Source organism: Lynx canadensis, chromosome A2 (genome assembly GCF_007474595.2).
Source record: "Lynx canadensis isolate LIC74 chromosome A2, mLynCan4.pri.v2, whole genome shotgun sequence".
Taxonomy (NCBI): domain Eukaryota; kingdom Metazoa; phylum Chordata; class Mammalia; order Carnivora; family Felidae; genus Lynx; species Lynx canadensis.
In genome coordinates, this window is record NC_044304.2 from 5,363,978 (window position 1) to 5,383,103 (window position 19,126).

At 56.2% G+C, this 19,126-nt stretch overlaps 1 protein-coding gene across 1 annotated transcript; it reads right to left on the reverse strand.

The window, feature by feature from the left end:
* Nucleotides 1–6,382: 6,382 nt before the first annotated feature.
* On the reverse strand, nucleotides 6,383–17,131 carry RAB11B (RAB11B, member RAS oncogene family). The gene is made up of 5 exons (XM_030293746.1): nucleotides 17,013–17,131; nucleotides 9,568–9,763; nucleotides 8,484–8,677; nucleotides 8,076–8,156; nucleotides 6,383–7,416 (listed from the first exon to the last, which is right to left on the reverse strand). The coding sequence occupies exons 1-5, from the start codon at nucleotides 17,050–17,052 to the stop codon at nucleotides 7,271–7,273; spliced, it is 657 nt and encodes a 218-aa protein (XP_030149606.1). The 5' UTR covers nucleotides 17,053–17,131; the 3' UTR covers nucleotides 6,383–7,270.
* Between the last annotated feature and the right edge of the window lie 1,995 nt (nucleotides 17,132–19,126).

Genomic DNA, 19,126 nt, shown 5'->3' on the forward strand with positions numbered 1-19,126 from the left:
ATTTGCTCGGATTCTTCACTTGTTAACATTTCTGAATCTTTTATTTTTTTTAATATTTTTTTTCTTGTCTGTTTTTTTGTTTTTGTTTTTTGTTTTTTGTTTTTTTTAGTAATCTCTACACCAATGTGGGGCTTAAACGCATGACCCCAAGATTGAGAGTCTCATGCTCTGTGGACTGAGCCAGCCAGGCACCGTTTCAGTGTATATTTCTCAAGTATAAGCACACTCTTCCACATAAACACAGTACCACCTTCAAAAGCAGGAAGTTAATACTGATCCAAGAGTACCATGTAATTCCCAAATCCCATTCAAAGTTTCCAATAAAGTCCCAAAAGTTTGTTTGTGTGTGTGTGTCTACGAGACAAAGGGGAAAGAAAATCTTAAGCAGGCTCCATGCTCAATACACAGCCTGACACAGGGCTCGATCCCACAACCCTGGGATCATGACCTGAGCCAAAACCAAGAGTAGGATGCCTAACCGACTGAGCCACTCAGGCACCCTTCCCACAAGGTCCTTTAAAGCTGCAGCATCTATTCCAGATCATACACTGTATTTTTCTAATTTTAGTGTCCTTCATTCGGTAACAATTCTCCAATCTTTGCCTTTCATGACCTTGATGCTTTTGGAGAGTATGAGCTAGCTATTTTGCAGAAAGTTCCTCAATTTGTGTTTGTCTACTGTTTTGTCATGATTTAGGCACTTGGAACAAGAACTACAGAAGTGATAAAGCGTTCTCAGTGCATATATCCGGAGGCATAGAATGTTGATTTCTTCCATTACCGATTATGCTAGCCTGTTTAAAATCGTGTCTGCCGGGTGTCCAGCCTGAGCTAGTATGTTGCACTTGTCAACGGTGCTTTATAGGAAAAGACTTTGAAATTAATGAAATATCTGGTTCCTCAACAAACTTTCACCCACTAGATTTATTATCCATTGATGACACACCAATTTTTTTTTAATTTTGTTGTTAACGTTACTTTAGACAAAGAAGGTTTTATTTTTTATTTTTTTTTTAATTTTTTTTAACGTTTATTTGTTTTTGAGACAGAGAGAGACAGAGCATGAACGGGGGAGGGGCAGAGAGAGAGGGAGACACAGAATCCGAAGCAGGCTCCAGGCTCCGAGCTGTCAGCACAGAGCCCGACGCGGGGCTCGAACTCACGGACCGCGAGATCATGACCTGAGCCGCAGTCGGACACTTAACCGACTGAGCCACCCAGGCGCCCCAAGAAGGTTTTATTTTTAAAAAATAAATAAAGAATTCTGGAGGAGGATGGCTGCCGGCATTGGCCTGGTCAAATGATGATAATAGGGTCAGCGACTCTGAGAGTTTTTTGGTCTTTTCCTCACGGTAGTGAAGATGTCTGCTGGGGTTCCAGGCATCATATCCTCAATCAAGGCAGGAAGAAGGGAGTGGCATGGAGGTGTTAGCCTTTTTTAAAACCAGATTACGGTTGCCAAATAACTTTTCTACCTCCGTCTTCGAGCACTTCCTTATATACTGGCTCAACAAAATGTTCCAAGGTGGCATTTTCTTGTTATTTTTACCTGCCCCAGCTCTGGAAGCAACCATTTCTCCCAAGGAGCCCTGGTTTTCATGGGGAACGACATTTAAAAACCAAGAGCTGGTTGCTAGGTGTGGTCACTGTTACTACAGTGGTTATCAATTCTTACTTTTCTCATTGTCATACGTGTGTGTATGTACCTATTTATAGACATTTACCTGCCTATCATCTGTCTGTCTATCCATCCATCCATCCATCTTTAAAACCACGAGTGCACACCCATACCTCTAATTCTAATCTAACACCAAACTTTATCCCAGACACTTTGCATATTTCTAACTTCCTCCTCTGACTGAGAAACCTATGTCTCATGATCCCCAGTACATCTACTCTTCTACACTCCCCCACCCCATGTATAGCCTAACTCCTAGATGCACTGGTCAAGACTCAGTCCCAGATATATACCTCCTACTCAATTCCACCCCCATTGGGCACACTGGTTGAAAGCGTGGCTCCAACCAAGGAGTTAAATTCATGCACGTTAACTAAAAAAACAAAAACAAAAACAACGCAACAGTGACTGAAGGCTTCTTGGGAAGCCTTTGAGTTGGGACCCAAAATCTCGAAAATTACGAAATTCCAAAGCGGACAAAGAATGAAGTATTTACGCTGGCCCGTACAATCCACACCTCAGGGTAACTACGTAGGTGAAGGGAAACTTCTCTTTACAGATGTATTCTAGAAATAAGTGAGGAAGGCTAGATTTCGAATATCGCCATTCTGTAACCCTAATGGATTGTGAACCTAAGCGATACTTTGCAGCAGCTACAAAGGAGACACGCGCCACAAATGAGACATGCTGACATCATCTGCCTCCTAGCGCGTGCCCACATCACCTCCGAAGTGCCCAGTCCCAAATCTGATCACACTCCACATCTATTAATTTACAGGAAATGCAGGGGACAAAGGGACATATTAAATGACACCCTAGAGGTCCCTAGAGACAAAAAGTAGATTGGTGGTTGCCAGAGACTGGGGAAGGAAGGGGAAATGGGGAGAAACTGCTTAATGGGTACGGGGTTTCTTTGTGGAGTGGTGAAAACAATTCCGTTGTAGAGTGTGATGATGTTTGCACAACCTTGTGCATGTACGCGAAACCACTGGATGTGCATTTTTAAATGCTTCGAACGGAGAGGTTTAGGTTAGGTGAACTTTATCTCAAGTTTTTAAAAAACAAAAAGGGAGAGATCACAGGGATGCTACCAGCAAAATTCAGATGGAGTGACCACGATACAAGTTTTAATTTAATTTAATTTAATTTAATTTAATTATTTTATGAGAGAGAGTGCATGTGCATGCATGCGAGCAGGAAAGGGTCAGAGAGAGAGAGAGAGAAGGAGAGAGAGAGATCCCAAGAGGCTCCACACCACCAGTGCAGAGCCCCACCCGGGACTTCACACAGGGCTGGATCCCATGACCGTGAGATCACTCACTGAGCCAAAATCAAGAGTCAGACACTTAACTAATTTAGCCACCCAGGCACAAGTCTTTGTATTTTATTTTATTTTTTTTTTTTAATTTTTTTTTAACGTTTATTTATTTTTGAGACAGAGAGAGACAGAGCATGAGCAGGGGAGGGTCAGAGAGAGAGGGAGACACAGAATCTGAAACGGGCTCCAGGCTCCGAGCTGTCAGCACAGAGCCCGACGCGGGGCTCGAACCCACGGATTGTGAGATCATGACCTGAGCTGAAGTCGGCCGCTTAACCGACTGAGCCACCCAGGCGCCCCAAGTCTTTGTATTTTAGAGAGAGGTACTGAAATATTTAGGGCTGGAATGTGTCTGGAATTGGCACACAGGAAGAGAATAGGGTGAAACCAGATTGGCTAAAGTTGGGTGATGGGCTGATAGGGGTTCTTTAGACTATTCTCTCCACTTTTATGTGTTTAAAATCTTTTGTGGGGCACCTGGGTGGCTCAGTGGGTTAAGCATCCAAGTCTTGATTTCGGCTCAGGCCATGATCTCACGGTTTGAGCTGATAGCACAGAGCCTGCTTGGGATTCTCTCTCTCTCTCTCTCTCTCTCTCTCTCTCTCTCTGTCCCTCCCCTGCTTGCTCTTTTTTATTAAAAAAAATTTTTTTTAACGTTTACTTATTTTTGAGAGACAGAGCATGAGTGGGGGAGGGGCAGAGAGAGAGGGAGACACAGAATCCAAAGCAGGCTCCAGGCTCCGAGCTGTCAGCACAGAGCCCGACGCGGGGCTCGAACTCATGGACCGCGAGATCATGACCTGAACGCAAGCCGGACGCTTAACCGACTGAGCCACCCAGGCGCCCCGCTCTCTCTCTTTCTCAAACAAACAAACAAAAATACTTTGTAATAAAATCTTAATTAATGTAAAAAAAAAAATCCTTCCCCGTCTTTTCTCTCTGGCATTTTCTCCATTTGTTAGGGATTTCTGGCCCCTGGTAGGCACTCAATAAACACTGGGTGAGGTCTCATAGCTTAGTGGTTACCAACAGCTCTGAGGTTAAAAGTTGTTTGCTTCCTACTAGTTGTGGGACCCAGGGCAAGTCCCTTGCTTCCGTTTCTCATCTCTAAATCAGGGCTAGTAAGCTATGCCCACCTCCTAGGGTCATTATGAATACCATGACATGTCAAAGACTCACATTGTGTGGAATGTTCTCGTCTTTTTTTTTTTTTTAAGTTTTTTTTAATGTTTTTATTTTTGAGACAGAGAGAGACAGAGCATAAGCAGGGGAGGGGCGGAGAGAGGGGGGAGCCACAGAAGCGGAAGCGGGCTCCAGGCTCTGAGCTGTCAGCACAGAGCCCGGTGTGGGGCTCGAACTCACGGAGTGTGATACCATGACCTGAGCTGAAGTAGGGCGCTCAACCGACTGAGCCACCCAGGCGCCCCTGGAGTGTTCTTGTCTTTTATGTCACAATTTATTTAGGTTGATACAGTTCCTCACAAAATTAAGCACAGAATTACCATAGACCCAAGCAGTTGCATTTCTGGGCATGTACCTGAAAGGATTGAGAGCAGGGACCCGAACACATATCTGTACATCCATGTTCACGGCCGCGTTATCCACAATGGCCAACAAGTGGAAGCCATCCTGGTGTCCGTCGATGGATGAATGGACAAACAGGAAGAGGAATGAATATCCATACGATGCACTATTATCACTCAGCCTTTTGTCAAAAAGGGAATTCTAACACCTGCTACGATGGGGACGGACCTCGAAGGCCTTATGCTCAGTGAAATAAGTCAGACAGAAAAGAAACACATACCGTAAGATCCCACTCACAGGAGGTCCCCAGGTCCTGAGAGGAGTTCCATCCACAGAGACAGAAGGTAGATAGATGGTGGGAGCCGGGAGGGTGGTGCAGGGGCAGGGGAGTCCGTGTTTCATGGGGACAGTTTGGGGAGATGGGAGGTTCTGGAGACAGATGGTGGGGGTGGCTGCTCAACACTGAATGTACTTAGTGCCACTGAACTGTATGTTGAAAAATGGTCAAGATGGCCAATTTAATGTGTTTATTTTACCATACAAAAAAAAAGAGAGACTTAAGAACAGCGCCTAGCACTGAGTGAACGTGCCGCACTTATTAAATCACGGAAATCTGAGTCATGGAAACAGCATCACTGGACTGCGTGACCCCCCAAGGGACCAGTGTCGGGTTAGTCTTGTTCCCCGGTACGTGCCTCCGGCCTGGCCAATCACAGGGGCTCAGGAAAGATCTGATCTCTGGACTACTTGGAACCCGCCAGGGTGCCTCATTACTTCACCTGGCCCACCTGAAGCCCCCACCCACTCTCTGCCCCCCTCCCCCATGCCCACACTGCCCAAATGGATTCAGCACCCCGGAGGTCTGTGTGAATGGCCCCTGGAGTGTGTGGCCCCACCAGATGCCCCCAGTGTCCCACTGGTGGCCTTGGCCCACGCTGCTCCCTGGCGTGGAACACACACCGTGGTTCAGTCCAACTCTATAGGAACGGCTCCCTGTGGCTCAGGGCTCTTCTGGAAGGCCTCTCTGGGTTTGCTCAGCCCTCCAGGCAAGGTGGCCAAAGCCTGAAATTGGGAGAGACTAGACCCCCTTCTCTGGTGGCTCTTCTAGGGGTCAAGGGTATAAGGCGCCTCATGCCAGAGGGTGGAGCTTCTATAACAGCCCCCTGCCCTCACCTAAGGGGCCACGGTGAGTCCCGTGGCTAGTGCAGGGATGGGCTGGGGGGTCCACATAGGCCTGGGCTGGGGGGGGGGGGGATAGCCACACTTCCTATATAGTGGGAAATGGTCCTCAGGCCAGCTCTGCCCACAGGGACCAGGGGAGAAGCTGGATCCTGGGGAGAGGCAGAGAACTCCGGGCTACCTGCCTCCCTCCCACTGGGCCCTCCTTAAAGGCCAGTCTGGGATGGGGAGAGCCGGGGTGGCTCTGGTACCACCAACGTTCCCCAGAGCAGCCCCTCTGCCTGTCCTTGCGGGGACCCCAGGTGATGAGGCAGCCGTGGACAGCAGGGATGAACAACCCCAAGGCTGTGAATGGGGGGCAGTGGACACGGCTCATGACCCCCCCCCCTCCCGCCAGGAGGCACCCTTGGATCCTGGGCCGGGAAATTTAATACACCCCCCCCCCCCAGCCACAGGGGCAGCTTAGAGAGGATCCGATCCTCTCCCCCCCACCCCCGCAGGCCAAGGCCCCTGGGGTCAGCTCGTGGGCCTCCGCATTGTCCCAAGCGGGGCCTCAACCTGGTCTTCTAGCTCCCTGGGGGGCCGGGCCAGGGTGAGGCAGCCCGCAGCAGGCCCTGGGCAGCGAGGAGGACCCAGGTGTGGCCGCCTGGCGGAGAGAAAGAAGACAAAGGCGCAGCGGCAGGTTTCTGTACAGGAAGTCGGAGTATACATTTTAGTAACGGGCTGAAGAAATGAGGCATCCGGGGCAACAGTGCAGGGGCCACAGGGAGAATAAGAGATCGAGAGCTGGGGTTTGGCGTAAATCTTACAAAGTGTATAAAGAATCTGTGTTTCTCTACAATAACAAAAAACCAAAGGCTACAAGAGCGGTTGTATATACAAAACACGGAGATATTGCTTCACTTGCAAACAGGTTCCGGACCAGACGGGAGACAAGACAGAGGGGGGCACAGGGAAGGGCCGGAGAGCGCGCCGCGTGCAAAAGGAGGGGGAGGGGAGGGGGGGTCTTCTCCCAGCATAAATCTACAGGCGGGAGCTGGAGTCGCGCACGCACGGGAGAGGTCGAAGGCGTGTGCCGGTGCGTGTGCCGGTGCTGGCTGTGCGTGGGGGGGACAGGGGTGCCGAGAGCCGAGAGTGTCCGCCTGCCCCGGCCCCCTGGCGCCTTGCTCTTCGAGCATCAGCCCGGAAGCGGGTTCCGGATGGGGACCGCGGACCAGCTGGGCCAACTGGCCACAGAGGGCGGGAGGCAATCGCTCCCTGGAGTCTGCCGTGGAAAACCGGAGAAGCCCGCTCGGTGCGCCCATCCTTCTGGCCCATGCGCCCCGCCCCGCCGAGATGCACACGGAGGCCCCAGAAGAAACCGGGGCTTCCGGCTTTCCTCGAGCGAGCGGGCCGGCAGGTGCCGCCCACTCCTGTTCTTCCGGGGCCCGGCCGGCCAGCCATGCGGAGCTCGATGGGAGGGCAGGAGCCAGTCACGGAGGGGGCGGAGAGGGGAGGGCAGGGAGGACGGCGGGGGGAGGGGCGGGCGGAGGACGAGGACGTGCACGCACGCGCGGGGCGGCGCGGGGCGGTCACAGGTTCTGGCAGCACTGCAGCTTGGTGGGTTTCTGTCCGTCGGTGGTGGGCGGCACGCTGATGTCCACCACGTTGTTGCCGGGGGACTCGTCGTGGGCAGCGCGGTCTGCAATCTGCTTCTGCGACACGATGCGGTAGATCTCTGCGGTGGGGGGGGGGGGGTGGGAGTGGGGGGAGCAGGGGGTGAGCGCGCTGTGCGCCCCGCCCCCCTGCAGGGCTCATCTAGACCTCGCGCCTTGCCCCCGCCCCCCCCCCCAGGCTGAGCCCACAGCCCCCACTGTGCCCCCCGTCAGGTCAAGGGGAACCGTGGCAGGGGGTGGTGGGCTCCTGGAGGTTTCCACCCTCACCCAGTGCTGGCTGTGTGCTCAGCAAGGCAAGACCGTATCTGGTCACATATAGCCCTCCCCCCCGCCCGGCCTCTTATCCTGTAGGATCAGAGCTCCCCCCCCATCCCCCCCAGAATAAACTCTCAGAAGCCCGAGGGCCCTGCGCCCCTGATGCCGCCTGCTCCGCAGCTGCCCAAGCTGGCTGTTCTCTGGTGAAGCCAGGGAGGGCCCCCCTGGAGAAGCTGGGTGGAAGGAGGGTCTCTATGTCCTGAGTGACAGCAGGGCCGCGATCTGGCCTGAGCCCATGGAGCACGCCATGTCTGTTCTCAGTCCAGACCCACTCACAGGTTTAAAGAATAAAGCTCCAGAGGTTATGTGCCGGAGCCTGCAACCCCAGTGGCCGGTGCTCCCGTCACGCCCGCCCTCCCCAGGCACGCGGGGGGCCACCATGGCTTCAGCCAGGCCCTGTGACCACCTGTGAGGATGTTCTTGAAAGCTTCCTCTACGTTGGTGGAATCCAAGGCTGAGGTCTCAATGAAGGACAAGTTGTTCTTTTCTGGAACAGAAAGAATAATGCCCAGGTGAGCGGGGAGGTGGTGGAGGGTGCTGTCCTGAGCCCTCTCGGGGACCCTGCTTGCCTGGCCCAGGAAAAAGAAGGGTTGGGGTCAAAGAGAGAGGACCGAGATGCCCACGCATCAGGAAGGGGAAGCTGGCACTGAGGCCGTGGGCACAGACAGGGAAGATGGCAGGGGCCGGGGTGGGGGTGCTGCCTGACTTCCAGATGCTTCTCCGATGCCTCAGTCGCATGCCTTTCGGGAATGTGGCCAGTGGGGGAAGCCCCGGCAGCCCCCAGCCTCACCCGCTCCGGCCCAGCGTGACTCACCTGCAAAGGCACGAGCCTCGTCAGTGGGCACGGCCCGCAGGTGGCGCAGGTCACTCTTGTTGCCCACCAGCATGATGACGATGTTGCTGTCGGCGTGGTCCCGCAGCTCCTTCAGCCAGCGCTCCACGTTCTCGTAGGTCAGGTGCTTGGCGATGTCATACACCAGCAGGGCACCCACCGCGCCGCGGTAGTAGCTGTGGGGCAGGACGCGGGGCCCAAGCCTGAGCCGGCTGCCAGTTCCCTGCACCAGGCTCCGGGGGCGGCATTCCTCAGCCCACACACAGAGCAGGAGGCACAGGGCCCGCCCGAGGGGCAGCCGTGGTGGCCTCACGGGAGACGCTTGTATCCCGAGGTTCAGGCTCTACTCGCCAGGTTCAGCTGGGGAATACGGGACCAGAGGAAGTAGTCTGGGACCCAAAGTCAGAAGACACCCTTGGCGTCGGCCACAAAAGGGGAGAAGGAAAGGGCCACTGCTGGGCAAGAGCTCCGGCGCCCACCAAAGGCTCGGCCAGCCTGACCACCAAGGAGGCTGACGGACACACACCCATCCCGAGGGATGAAGGACATGAGAAGGTGACCAGCGGGGGGAGTCCGGAGGACGCAGCCGACTGACAGGGAAGGTCTGGGAAGAGGCAGCCCCAGTGGGTACTGGTGGCCGGGGAGCACCGAGAGCCGCGTGGGAGGACAGGACAGGTGTGGGACCAGGTGGGAGCTGAAGCGCAGAGGGAAGCTGAGGGAAGGCAGGCAGGGCGGGCAAGCGGCCACAGGGGCCCAAGCCGGTCCGGGGGAACAACTCTCATCGCGCAGCCAGCTCCCAGCAAAACCGCAGGGCTTCACGGGACTCCGGGAGCCAGAGACACTGCAGGACATGCCTGCCCCGGGGTCACAGAGCGGCCGAGACTGGGCACACGGGTCTTCCCGAGGATCCCCTAGCTCCTGGGGGTCTTATCCCTCCACCGCGGGCCCCCCGCCCTCAGAGATCCGCTCTCTCCTCCCCCGATACGAGTCCTACCCATCCTTCTCCCCAGGGCCCCCCCCCCCCCCCACCCACGGCTGCCTGCATCACCCCGGCCCTGTCGCTCACGCAGAGGTGATGGCACGGTAGCGCTCCTGGCCGGCGGTGTCCCAGATCTGCGCCTTGATGGTCTTGCCGTCCACCTGGATGCTGCGGGTGGCAAACTCCACGCCGATGGTGCTCTTGCTCTCCAGGTTGAACTCGTTGCGGGTGAAGCGTGATAGCAGGTTGCTCTTCCCCACGCCTGAGTCCCCAATGAGCACCACTTTGGGGGCAGGAGGGACACGGGTAAGACTCTGCGGGCCGGCGTCCCCGAGCCAAGGCCCACACACCACCCACGGCCACCTACAGAACGGTGGCGTCCCAGGTGCGGAGCCAGCTTGGAAACCGACATCGGGGCGGTCGGAGCCCGAGGCACCGCGTTTCCCGGGGCAGAAGCAAGCAGAGGCTCTGGGCTTTCCAGAAGCACAGCCACTGCGGACAGCACGACACCCCTGCCGTCTCTGGTCTCTTCAGAGCAGAGCTGCCTCAGCTGCGGTGTAGGGACCCAGACATTCTGGCAGGCAGGCAGGGTGGGGATCCCACTCGGAACCCCTGAACCTCCACGGCAGCCCGGTGGCCAAGAGAGCTCCAGGGCTGGGCAACCTTGGGCAAGTCACTTAACCTCTCTGGGCTGCCTTTTCTGCAAGAGGGGGACTCGAGGAGAAATGGCAGGATTAGGACTCCGCTAGCATCTAGCGTGCTAAGACAGGCAGGGGAGCGGTTATGACTACAGTCCCCCTAGGTTCTTACCTGCAGGGGTCTGTCTCTGGAGCTGTAAGTAACAGGAAATGGGAAGCCTCACCCCCCGCGCCCACCCTCTGCTTCCTTCTGGAGAGCTGCTGCAAGCCAATCCACATTCGGGCCCCAGCACAGTCACAGCTGGCTCATGCGGAACAGGAATGTGCCCTCTGGATGCAGCTGGGAGGGGACAGAGCCCGCCACCCCCACGGCCCCAGAGTCAGCCCTTTCTGCAGACGTCCAGAGCAAGAGTCGTCGTGAAGAGGGCAGAGCAGGCCCCTCCAGTCTCTGCCTTTATCCCTCTCTTTCCCAAGTTTCCTGCCCCAGCCAGAGAAGCATTGCCTCTAGGGACCAAGGCGCCCCAGGCTCTGTGACAGGGCCACATGACATGGTCCAGGAGTCTGAGCCCAAGAGGCTGTCCTTAAACCCAGGTAGTCTCACCTCTGTGTGTGCACAGTGTATGTGCCGCACACGCACGCGCGGCTATACGTACAACGTAGAAGAAACAGTACGCGGCTGTCTGGCCAGAGACCCCAGGCAGAAACTACAAGTGGGGGCCTTGGGCTCTGGCACCCAAGGGTGGGTCTGTCCAGTGGAAAGTCACGGGGGCTGTAGGCTTGGTCACCCACAGCCGTAGTTACAAGTTTTTCCTCGGTGGAAAGTTGTATATGTGCATGCCCAAATTCCCACGGCTTCTGACCGGCGTCACTGCCCCCACTCTGGTCCGCAACACACGCGTCCCTCCGCAGCCCTGGTGGTTACGCTCGTACCAACAGGCTGTTTTCCTGGAGGCCACCAGAGGGCGCCTGTGAGCTGCCAAGCCAGGCCCCGCCCTCCTCTGCCCACAGCCTTCCAGGGCGCCCACCTCCCTGGGGTAAAAGTCCAAGTCCAGGCCCACCCCACAGAGCCTTGCATGACCTGCCCCGTGCCCTCCCTGCCCTCCCCTCCTCCCTCTCTCCCTCTCGCCCACTCTGCTCCTGCCACACGGGCCTCCTCACCAGGACTAGGAGATATACAGGGGCACGTTGCACTTCGCCTGGACCATTCTTCCCCAGGTACCTGCCTGGTGTCTGCCCTCGTCTCCTCGGTGTGGTCCCTCTGATGGCACTCGACCAAAGAGGCCTTCGCTGCCATCCGCTTAAAAGCCCACTCCCTGCCCCACCTGACTTCCTCCACAGCTCTCCCCACTCTCTCACACTGCAGCTTTCACTTATTTATTTATTTAGTCTTTCCCACTGGGCTACGAGGGCAGGAACCTCAGACGGTCTCCTTCCCTGCTGGGTCCCGGCCTGGTGCAGCGCCCAGCACGCAGGGAGCACCTGATCCACGCCTGCAGAATGAACCGATGCCAAGGCGGCCGGTGGAGCGTCCCAGCCTCCCTGCCCCCTGGAAGATGCCCAGGTTACCATCCTCAGGCCGCAGGTGAGGAGGCAGGAAAGGCACCCAGGACCCAGCACCCTCTCTCGGCCGGCTACTTTAGAGCCAAGAACACTAAGAGCAAGAAGAATGTTTAATGAGCCTGTACTGGGATGACTCGGTCGGTTAAGCGTCCAACTTCAGCTCAGGTCATGACCTCGCAGTCTGTGGGTTCGAGCCCCGCATGGGGCTCTGTGTTGACAGCTCAGAACCTGGAGCCTACTTCGGATGCTGTGTCTCCCTCTCTCTCTCTGCCCCTCCCCTGTTTATGCTCTCTTTCACTCTCAAAAATGAATAAATGTTAAAAAAAAATTTTTTTTTAATGAGTCTGTACTAAGAAAGCCCTTGATTGGACCCCCCTCACACACGTCTCATGTAACTAACCTTTACGGGTTAGGAAGTGGGAGAATGCCAAGCCTAACGCAGGCTCGCTCCTACCTCCCAACCATGCTCACCAGACAGTGACTTGCCCAGGTCCTCCTGGCTGGAAAGCTGTCCATCAGGATTTGAACCCATGTCTTCTGCATCCAGGGCTGAGCTCAGGGGCGGGGGGAGGCTTCCTGACCCTTAGAATACATGGCAAACTCCTGCTCATCCTTCAAAACCCCTCAAGTCAGGCCTCCCCTCTCCCCTCAAACCACCATGTGGCCTGGCCCACGACACCTGTGATAACAGGGCCAGTGTTCTCTTGTGACACTGGGGGTGCCCAACAGAAGATGGTGAGCTGACTTCAGAGAAAGGTGGAAAGAGTGGGGATGGACATGGGCCCGTGGCTCTCAGCCATGCTGTGGGGCCCACCACCTACAACCCCAAGCCCTCCCCTCCTTCCCACGCGGCCAGGGGGACCTGGCCAAGGCTGGAGGGGTGTGCTCACAATTTTTATACCCTTACGAATAGAACAGGAAATGACCAAGAGGGTGCCTTTTGGGCCCTGCCCTGTATCCCCACCCCTACCTGCTCCCTCCCTTCCCAGCCTTGGCACAACTATACAACTTCAGAGTCCCCCTGGCCCCACCCACTCTGCTGTGGCCTAGCCAACAAGCCCCTTAGCACCTCGGGCCAGGCTCAGCCCTAAAGGCTTTGTGACTGTGTTCTCAGGGCCACCCCTGGGACAAATGTTCATATTATCATTCCCCTTCTACAGCTGGGGACACTCAACCCAGAGTGACAAAGTTCCTGGTCCAGGGTCCCCCAGTGAGAAAGTGGAGGCCAGAGCAGGATGAGAGCCACCAGCCACGGCCCAGATGAACGACGGGAAGGCCAGGCTGCTTGGACAGTCCCTGGCACACGGTGCCCAACGCAGAGAGGTGGCCGGTGGGGCAGTGGCCAGGCTGGCCCCTTGTGCAGGCTGGGAATGAGAACGGCATTGTCCAAGGCACAAGTGATCTACTGTCTTGGGGGAAATAAAGGGCCCTTGAGGACACAGCCCGTAGAATTTCCACAGAAGTTGGTGGCACCAATGGCCAGGGAAACTGCCTCCCTGGACATGCCATTTGGCTGGCAGAGCAGGCAAGCCCAGTTGGCAAAAACAAGGAGCTGGCACCTCTTAAGGCCCAGGGTCCTCTGACCTGCCCCATGATAGCACGGCACCCCTGGAGCCCGCACTCAGGACACTCATGGACTGAGTGGCCATTTGCGGGGATAGGGGAGCTGGGTCCCCTACTCCGGCAAGAACAGAACCCTGCCTCTCCTGCAGGAAGCCAGCCCTGACCATCCCAGGCCCCAGGGACTGGCGCTTGGGGGCAATCTTGCCACAGCTATGTCCTGGGGCATCAGAGTAGACGACAGACAGGTGCCCAAAGCCAGGACACAGGGAAGGCTGCTCACTGGAGGAAGATGGTGCGCTTGGGTCCTTACCGGCGGGTCTGGTGGGGGCCCTGCCCGGGCTGGAGAGCCAGGAGGCTGCCTCGGAAGCACTCAGCAGAGGCGGGTGAGCACTGGGGCCTGACCTGTTCCCTGGGTGCCGGCTGCAACTCTCTGTTCGACCCCTTTCCCAAAAGGACTTGAAGACGGTCCAGGGGTAGACAAAGCCTGGAGGACAAGGTCCTGGGCTACCTCAGCGTCCCACTTCAACCCACATCCTCACAGGCTAGGTGAGTGGCCAGGGGCTCTAGGAAGTCCTCGGCGGCCCTTGGGGACATAGCTGCTCCCACTGTGGACCCCGCAGCCTGGCCTACCAGAAGAGAGGTCAGAGGTGGCCCCCAGGGATTGATCTGCAGGCTGGGAAAATAGCCCCATGGCTGACAGGATAAAATGTTAACAGGATAAACGTGCAGATCTATAATTAGGTACAAATAAACAACCTTACTCCTGCGGGAGGAGGGGAATGTGCAGTGAAGAAAACACCCAGGGGGATTCTATTGGCCTTGGTCTTGGAGGTCAAGGGAGCTAACGTGTGATGTGGCTGCCAACATAACCAAGGCGGTGGCAGGAGGGCTAAACAAGGGGCAGGCTGTGTCCCGGGTGAAAAGTGTGGCCTCTCCGTGCCAAGGGAAGGGCCAGAAGGTGACTAAAGCCTGGGGGAGGCTGAGCACAGGGTTGGGGGCAGGAGGATCATTGCCCCCCCCCCCCGCTCCTGAACGGCCCCCTCCGACCAGGAAGCAGGGCTGGCAAGCCTCGAGGTCAGAAAGTTGTCCCCTGTGGGGTGCCTGGGTGACTCAGTTGGTTAAGCATCTGACTCTTGGTTTTGGTTCAGGTCATGATCTCACGGTTCGTGAGTTCAAGCCCCTCGTTGGGCTCTGTGCAGATGGCATGGAGCCCGCTTGGGATTCTCTCTCTGCCCCTCCTTTGCTCATGCACACTCTCTCTCTCTCTCTCTCTCTCTCTCTCTCTCTCAAAAAGAAGCAAAACATTTGATAAAAAACAAACAAACAAAAAAGAAAGTTGGCCCCTGTCACCCCTTCTGGTACACTCTTACCTTGTGCACTTGTCTAATGCCCAGACCTGCCCCTCTGCAGGCCACAGGGGTCTTAGGAGGGTCCGGGGCGACAGTATATTCATGTTTCTGTCTCAGCTGTCTTGTCACTGGCAAGTGATGGGACAGTGGTGGCTTGCCTACCTGCTGGCTTCTTTTCCTTTCTTCTGTATGTGCCAGACCCACCCAGTTTCCTTTTCCCGTTTAAGTGAGTGAAAAACTGAGTGGATTTAAAGAGATACATGAAAAGACAATGAGGAGACCTCCAATAAGGCATCCGTGTGGATAGGTGGTCTCAGATGACCACAGTCTGGGAAGTACTGACCTTGTGGGTTAGACTTTCACTCCTAACTCTGCTTGGAAAGGTCAGCAGGGCGCCTGCCAACTCAGGAAACGAGGCCAGTGGGGGAGGAAAGCAGGACAGGCAACCTCCCCACCCCCACCCCTGCCAATTGCCGCAGAAGTCAGATCTGTGTTTCCAGGAAGCAGACTCTGGAGATTGAGTCCCGGGAAGCGCACAGCCGCCCCACTGCCCCTGACCCAGTAACGGTGCTTCTGGGAACGTACTTCAAAGAAATAACCCAAAGGGCAAAAGATGACTGGGAAAAACACTGAGCTGAGTTATTTATAACAGCAAGTGCTTGAAAATAACAAGTGGGAAAGGACCATCAAAACCTGGCGGTGACTCCTGGGGAAACGCCCCCTGCCCTGGGGGTCCCCATCCAGGCGGGTGACCAGTCAGGACCTGGGGAGCAGTGGCCTCCGGGCACCAGCTGCAGCAGGATGGAGTCCGGTCCACCTGTCGCCAGTCCCCAAAGCCCTGATTGAGCTTCCCCGGCCCCTAACGTGAGACCCCAAGGCTCAGTCAGGCATTGGACTCATGCTTGCTGACCACACAGCTTCACCTGCCAGTGACGTATCAGCCTGCACACAGCTCCTTGGGCCCACGGTGCTGTGTGCCAACTCTGGGCCTTTGCATGGGCCCTCCCCCAGCCCAGAAGCCTCTCACCACATGGATATCCCAGGTAGGGAGCGCTCCACCTGGCTCTCCACAGCTCCAAGATCCCCAGGCTCCCAGCCCCAACGTGTTAGAGGAGACCACAGACACAATGGTCAGCGACGGACACAGACTGCACTCCCAGGGATCTCCAGGCTTGCCCAACGAGGGGGAGATACCAACAGCTGGTTTGGGAGGCAGACCCTCAAGCGGCAGGCGGCAGGACAATGGTGTCTCACGGGGCCCCAGGGTAGCTATCAAGGGCAACCACTGTCGTCCAGGGAGCCCAGAACGGAGAGCACAGGACCTGGCCAAAGCCCAGGTTGGCACCGCGAAGCCAGTGACTCTGAAATCAGTGCACAACGCCAGCGATGTGGATGGCGGGAGTCTTCCCAGCTGGGGCTGCAGGCTGAGGGAGCTAGGCCAGCCATGGCTGCCTGATCTGCCGAGGCCTCACTCGAGGCTCTAGAGCCCTCTGTCCCTTGGGCAGGGACGATCCTCCAGCAGGCTGGCGGAAAGCAGGCCTACCAGTGCGCATGTGTGGGGAGAGGTGGTCTGATAAGCTTATTAGTCCCATATATACTCCTTAGGTGGTAAAGCCCACAGCTGACCTGGATTCAAATCCTGCTCCAACACGTGCCCTCTCTCTCTGGGTCTCAGTTTCCAAGTCCACAGAGAGAGGCTGGAGAATATCGACGACTTCACAGGGCTGGGGTGAATTCATGTAACGAATTCATGAGCGGGAATGCTTGGGAAAGGGCGGGTACTTCGATAATTAAGAGTTCTGAGAGTTCAAAGATAATTGTTGCGGTTAACCAGCAAGCCTGGCACACACACAGTCCCCCCGCCAGGCGCCCCTCCAAGCAATTCTGGGTCAGCACCCCACTCCAGGTTCCCCTACCACACACCTCAACCCCTACCATGCCGTCCCTTCCCGCCCCCAGACATGCTGCTACCAATCAGGGCTGGCTCCTCCCACTCCGCGAGAGCACCACCCCCACCTGCCCCGTCCCAGCCCACTTCTTGGGCACGCCCACCACGCCCTAGCCCCGCCTCTGGCGGCCCCGCCCCCGTCTCGAATGGAGCTTTCCACCCAGCCCGGCCCGCCAAACGCTGGGGAGGCCCGGCTCCCGGAGGCCCCGCCCCTAACGGCCTCTCCCACCGCTTCGGGCCCCACCCCCTCTCGGCCCCAGCCCCGCCTCGGCGCATCCAAGGCCCCCAGGCCTCTCTGGGCCGCCGGTCCGGTCCGCAAAGCTGACTGAGCCCAGACTTCCCTGGCCTTCCCGGCTGCCTGACCCGCCGGGCCCCAAGTCCCGGGCTCCGGCCTGGGCCCAGCGGTCTGGAGCGCAGCCTCGGTCCGCCACCTCCCCGTCGTCCCCTCGCCCGTTTGTGTCCCACCGACCGCACCTTTGAATAGGTAGTCGTACTCGTCGTCCCGGGTCCCCATTGTCCTGGCGCTTCCGGCGGGATCGGCGACTCCGCAGCCCCACCACAAACACCCGACGGGGGCGGAGCCGGCGCCGCGCAGAGCGGCGGATGGATGACCAATAAGAGGCGGGTGGCGTAGCGACCGGCACCCAGGGCAACCAATTACAGGCGGAAGCAGAGCCTCAGGGGTGGGCGCTGCCTGGGATCCACCCCTCTCGCCCTCGGTCTCCTGGAGAAAGGCGGAAGGAATGCGGACCTTTTTGAAGTGACGGCCGCGTCAGCCTATCAGAGGTGGGCTCTGGAAGGCGGGGCGGAAGACTGTAAGAATGAAACAGATTGATGGAGCGAGTAACCAATGAGAGGCCTGATCCAGGAGGTCCCGGAGTACCAGAGGACCTGTCCGGGAAGGGAAATGGGTCTACGTCCAGGTGATGTTACGCTATTTAACGTCCCGATGACGTCATAGGTCAATACGCTCTGCTCTGCCTCCTCCGCCCTGGCAAATGACCGTTTCCGGGGGCCTCTGAGCTGGTGGGGGAGGGGGGATTTCCACCTGGTGTTTCCCTGTCCTCGCTTGGTTGGGTTTCCATCACTACGTTTCTGAGTCATTAAGATACCCCTCTACCTCAGTTTTCTCCGCTACATAACGGAAGGAACTCACCTCCTGGAATCTTTTGAGGATAACCAGATCAATTCCCTAAACACTCAGTAAATCAACCATCCACTTTCTGTCATTAAGTCTTTAACAAATATTTATGAAATCCTTCCTGGACGTCAGACTCTCTCCAACATGATCTCCCCCTCTCTAAATCCTCGCTTTGTTTTATTTCGCATCCCCACCTCCCCACCCCGAGGGTTTATCACTACCTGACATTAGATTATGTATTTCTGGGGGTGTCTGGCGGGCCCAGTCGGTGGAGCCTATGACTCTTGATCTCAGGGTGGGGAGTTTGGGCCCCACGTTGGGCGTAGAGCTTATTTAAAAAATATATATATAGGGGCGCCTGGGTGGCGCAGTCGGTTAAGCGTCCGACTTCAGCCAGGTCACGATCTCGCGGCCCGCGAGTTCGAGCCCCGCGTCAGGCTCTGGGCTGATGGCTCAGAGCCTGGAGCCTGTTTCCGATTCTGTGTCTCCCTCTCTCTCTGCCCCTCGCCTGTTCATGCTCTGTCTCTCTCTGTCCCAAAAATAAATAAGCGTTGAAAAAAAATTAAAATATATATATAAATATATAAATATATATATTTCTTGATCCAGTAATCTCTTTAGTCCCCTGCCAGCAGAACATCAGCCCCCTGAAGGCAAGGACTGTCTGTCACTGTGGGTGCTGTGTCCCCAGTGCTCAATGCTCAATGTATAGTTGATCAGTGATGGATAATATAACCAGAGAGCTCTGTGCTAGTTATTTTGTTATGACCATAATTGCAATTATTATAATTGCCTCCTAGCCCTCATCCCTGGATTGTCCAACAGGCATCTCAAACACTAATTTGGTCTCTTCTTCCAGGTCTACTCCTCCCCCTGTGACTGTGTTCTCCCCACACCACCCCCTACCTCGTGCTGCTCCAATGCCCATCTCACAGCCAAAGGTCATGGACTCCTCTCTCTCCTCCTCTCTTAGTCCCCTGCTTCTTCCTCCCCTCTTTTCCCTCAGTTGCATTATTCTGTTCCTCTTCCCTCCTAAATTTCTGACCACTTCTCACCCCCTCAATCCTAGACCTGTCGTTAGTCCCTCGACCAGTACAGTTGTCCAGTACAGAATCTTTTTCCTGTACTCAAACTTGCCACCCCAAGATCAAGAGTCATATATTCTACCGACTGAGCCAGCCAGGCGCCCCAGTCAGAGCAGTCTTTTATTTTATCTTATCTTTTAAAGTTTATTTATTTCAGGGGCGCCTGGGTGGCGCAGTCGGTTAAGCGTCCGACTTCAGCCAGGTCACGATCTCGCGGTCCGGGAGTTCGAGCCCCGCGTCAGGCTCTGGGCTGATGGCTCAGAGCCTGGAGCCTGTTTCCGATTCTGTGTCTCCCTCTCTCTCTGCCCCTCCCCCGTTCATGCTCTGTCTCTCTCTGTCTTAAAAATAAATAAACGTTGGAA

Bases quoted from the DNA above. Each gene is read 5' to 3' on its own strand.
- RAB11B (XM_030293746.1), bottom strand. From the start codon at position 17,052: ATGGGGACCCGGGACGACGAGTACGACTACCTATTCAAAG. The intron at 9,764-17,012 runs GTGCGGTCGGTG...CTGCCCCCAAAG, and splicing joins GTACGACTACCTATTCAAAG to TGGTGCTCATTGGGGACTCA. The intron at 7,417-8,075 runs GTGGTCACAGGG...CCCCCACCGCAG, and splicing joins TTTCAAGAACATCCTCACAG to AGATCTACCGCATCGTGTCG.